This window comes from Nerophis ophidion, linkage group LG09 (assembly GCF_033978795.1).
Source record: "Nerophis ophidion isolate RoL-2023_Sa linkage group LG09, RoL_Noph_v1.0, whole genome shotgun sequence".
NCBI classification, from domain to species: domain Eukaryota; kingdom Metazoa; phylum Chordata; class Actinopteri; order Syngnathiformes; family Syngnathidae; genus Nerophis; species Nerophis ophidion.
Genome location: NC_084619.1, coordinates 59,304,231 through 59,309,230, shown reverse-complemented (window position 1 = coordinate 59,309,230; position 5,000 = coordinate 59,304,231). Strand labels below are relative to the sequence as shown.

At 33.5% G+C, this 5,000-nt stretch overlaps 1 protein-coding gene across 2 annotated transcripts in view; it reads left to right on the top strand.

Moving 5' to 3' along the window:
- Positions 1-5,000, top strand: part of LOC133559524 (cadherin-11-like) — a 165,908-nt gene that overhangs the window by 139,084 nt on the left and 21,824 nt on the right. For both annotated transcript variants that reach the window (XM_061911368.1, XM_061911369.1), the window contains exon 8: positions 3,618-3,805. In XM_061911368.1, coding sequence (XP_061767352.1) covers positions 3,618-3,805 — 188 coding nt within the window. The remainder of the gene's footprint in view (positions 1-3,617; positions 3,806-5,000) is intronic.

Below are 5,000 nucleotides of genomic sequence, written 5' to 3'. Positions count from 1 at the left end.
AAATAAATTAAGAAAATAACAAAAAATTAAGAACTATTAATTTCCATCTGCCTGTGCTCACCGTCACAAAAAGCGGCGGGTAGAAGCTGAAAAGATGATTGTTGTTATTATTTTGTCAGCCGGATAGTTGTCCCGCGTGTAGAAGTCATCACTAACTGCTCCATGACTGAGCGCCCATCCTACGCCTTAAAGTATTCAGGGAAAACACAGCAGCAGTACTAATCCCTTCCTGACTGGAAAATGAATAATTTAAGTACTTACCATGAATTTTACGATGACCGTTCCTTCAATACAGTCCAAAAAACTTTATTTGACCCTGTAAACTCTACATTTAATCTACATTTACTGGAAATGTAATCCACGTGTACAGTAAATTTACTGTAAATTACTATATTTAATCTTCATTTTACAAGTAACAGACACCTTCATATCAATATGTAATATGTGCAATATACACAATGCGAGTATACATATATATATATATATATACATATATATATATATATATATATATATATATATATATGTAACAAACATCTTCATAGCAATGTGTAATATGTACAATATACACACTGCAAGTATATATATATATATATATTTATATATATATATATATATACATACATAAGTGTCTGTTACTACACTATATAAATATATATATATATATATATATATATGTATTCGTATATATATATATATATATATATATATATATATATATGTATAGTGTAGTAACAGACACCTTCATAACAATATGTAATATGTATAATATACACACTGCAAGTATATATATATATATATATATACATATATATATACATATATATATACATATATACACATTATATATATATATATATATATATATATATATATATATATATATATATATATATATATATATGTGAAGTGAAGTGAATTATATTTATATAGCACTTTTCTCGAGTGACTCAAAGCGCTTTACATAGTGAAACCCAATGTCTAAGTCACATTTAAACCAGTGTGGGTGGCACTAAGAGCCGGTGGGTAAAGTGTCTTGCCCAAGGACACAACGGCAGTGACTAGGATGGTGGAAGCGGGAATCGAACCTGCAACCCTCAAGTTGCTGGCACGGCCACTCAACCAACCGAGCTATGACGCCTCATATAAATAAAGATATATATATATATATATATATATATATATATATATATATATATATATATATATATATATATATATATATATATATATATATATATATATATATGTATATGTATACATGCATACATATGCGAGTGTGTTGTAACTATGGCAGATTTGGTAACAGACAACAAAAAGGACTATTTTGGGACCAAAGAAGATTCACAACTGTATACTTTTGAAGCTGAACATACTGAGGAAGAACTACTTCCAATAGAAGGGAGCACGAAAGAAGAGTGAGACGTTGGAGCAGACAGAAGCCGAGAGAGTGAGGTGAAAGTTACTTTGGCGCTATAAATGTTGAATTAGGAGTCAAGCTATTTTGACATAAATGGAGTGCTTACCCATATAAATCATCAAAAACATCCCCAGCCAGTTGGACCAAACAGCCAAGTTAGTTTATATTGATCATGATACGTGCAGCATGACATGCGTGCTGGAAAAAAAGTTCCTCAGTGTTCGCTATTACAAAAACAATGGTGTACACTTTGGTTATTATGCAGGTTTCAGAACATAAATGAAGTACTGTTGACGGTTTTTGAATGCATTTTAAAATTATTTAGAGGTAGAATTGATTGCTAACATTAGCTGCATTGCTAGCCTTCAAGAACGAGATTATTTTTACTTGTTAGAATGCAAAGAACAACAACATTTTGTCTACTTGTGTCTCATCATGATTGTGAAAAATAAGCAAAATTGCCCAATAAGTGCAGTTCCCCTTTAAATAGTACATCCATCCATCCATCCATCCATTTATTCCCTTTAATATATGTAATAAAATTAAAGCATTGTTTAGTTGTTTTTTTCAATGACGGTGCAAGTTTGACTCTGGAACAGACCATTTCTATACACATGATCTCCCATGGGGAAACCATACCAATGTTCTTATGCGCGGCGATGACTATGATCGATCATATCAACAATGTTGTCGGTTGCAGTTTTTTGAACAAAACCAGATATGCGGTCTGCTTACGTCTCCAGATTGATTTATTTTTTTGCTTAGGTTTTTTGGGGGGGAAAAGGAGGAAAGAAGAATAGGAAAAAGGAGGATTGATGATGGAGAGTGGATGAAGGTCAGATGAGATTGTTTGATAAAATGAAAAAAGAAGAGATGGGGAGATGGTGGTGGTCACACACACACACACACACACACACACACACACACACACACACACACGTTCTTGTATTTCATACCTTCTTGAGACCTGTAAAGAATCCTACCTCTTTAGGACCACCCTTTCTAGCTATATAAAGAAGTGTATTTATAACATTAATAATATATACATACTATGCAAATATAAAAATGCTTGTTGTGAAAAATTGGTTGGAATTTCACACAAAAAACCTTAGCATTTTGGGAGTTATAATAAAAGTTGTCATTTTATTCAACGCAAGTCAAAATGTTACAAGAAAAACTGAACATTTGTGCAATATTATGATAAAAGTCTGAATTTTACTCAATAACAGTTGCAATTTTGGAAGAAAAGCTCAAAATGTTGGCAATTTTATGAAATTAATCGCAATTTTACCCGCTAAAAGTCACAATTTTATAAGAAAACTTAAAAATGTTGGCAATATTATAATATTTTTTGGAATTTCACTTGGCAAAATTATGACAGAAGTCAGAATTTTACTCAAGAAATGTCAGTATTTTACCAAAACAACAAAAAAAGGGCAATATTGTGATAAAATGTTATATGACAAGTGTCCACGTTTTGCATTAAAAAATAATATTTCTTACATAAAAAGTAACAATTTTACGAGAAAGTATTGCAATATTACACAAACTCAAAGAATATGAGAAATGTTTCCCAAATTTATAAAAAAAAGTCGACATTGTGCGAAAAAGACTGCTTTTAGTTAGTTTTTATTCGTATTTACAATTTTTTGTTTGTAATTATTTTTGTAATCTTTATTATTTACTTCAAGTTATTACAGTATGTCTCTATTTCCATATTTTATTCATTTTTTTAAATACATTTTGGCCAAAGGGGACGCATTTCAATGTCGTACATTTGTTATTTCATATGTTGACCAAAGGTGAGCAATTCTAAAACCACAGACACACAGTCAATTAGAAAAATCTTTCCTTCTTGGGACCACCCTCATTTTGATAGATTTCCCCACCAGGGGGTGCTAATAAGACATTCTCTATTAGATGCAATGCTTTTCCGTTTTGGGACCATGATTTATGTCCTCACTTGTTCACACCTCCTCATGTGGACAGTACTTTTCTTTGTTGATGTTTCAAGAAGGGTAGAAATACAAGAACACACACACACACACACACACACACACACACGCACGCGCACACACACACACACGTCCTCCATAGGGGACGAGAGCAACCTTGAGTCAGAGGGACTGTATAGACCCTAATCTCCCACTAAAGTCCGTCCATCTACTCACCTTCTGTATGCCGTCCTCCCTGGCAGGCGTGTACACCATGGCCGTGTCCGAGGACAAGGTGGAGGGGGAGGAGGTGGGACGCCTCAAGGCCAAGGACCCCGACATGGGAGACAACGGGATGGTCAACTACCGCCTGACGGACGGCGACGGCCTGGGAATGTTCGACCTGACCACGGACTCTGAGACCAGGGAGGCCGTCATCAAGCTGAAGAAGGTAAAGCAAAAATGTCAGCGGTATATAAGCCACACCCACTGATATAAATTATTTCCATATATAAGCCGTACCTGACTGTAAGACGCAGATATATGTGTTGTGAAATCAGGGATTTACGCAGAAATATTTTCTAAATATTACGGTGCTTGTTACATGGCAGGTAAAACGGCTGATCAAACAAAATAGAAGTCGTCGTCATGGACCCACTAGATGCACAAGCTAGCTATCCAATAAGCAAAACAGACTGACATTTTGGTGAATTTATGAAACTGAAACTGCTATAAATGCAGGGAGGAGTTGACGGTACAGACACAAGGGGGGGCTCTAAGATTTATCATATATATATATATATATATATATATATATATATATATATATATATATATATATATATATATATATATATATATATATATATTTATATAATAATCAAACAATAATAATATAAAAACAAGGAGAAATGGAGTGTGACAAAATCCAAGGTTATGTGAAGCAGTTAGCTGTTGAGTGTTACCGGGAGGTGTTGTTCCAAATGCTGAAGTCCAAGAGGGAGAGGCTGATCTAGAAAGTACGTGCGACAGTTGAAAGATCTTTGCATGCGTTTTAATGACAACTATTTGCTTTAAGGCCGTCAGCAAAGAAAATTCAGCACCGTTTAGTAAACTGCAGGGTGCAAAAAATTATAAATTATACAATTATAAATTATTATCATTGTAATTATGTATAATTACATATAAATCATATACTTATTATACTTAAATTACATTATTTATTTTGTACATAATTATTTTTGTATTTATTAATAAAAATTATCACAGTATTATTATGTGGTTGTAATATATATTTTTTAATACTTTTATATAAAATTGTCAAAAATATTAGTTGTTACTTTTCCTGTCCATGAGCAGCGACCGGAGGTTTGAGTGTTCCGGTCGGCAGGACCTGGTGAGGGAAACGAGTGCACGGATTTTAAAAAAAGCAAGGAGAATAAAAACACGCGAGGACATGTTGGTCCTCACAAGGATGAAGAACATTAGGTTCTTACGGCACCAATTGTACTTGTTTCACCTTCTCTTTTTGGCGTTTCAGTCAGTTCATACCATGTGGCGTCACTTTTCTATAAAGTTGTCCACAGTGTGACCATCTTCAGCCTGCAGCTCACTTAAAATTCACATATATATAATATATATGTATA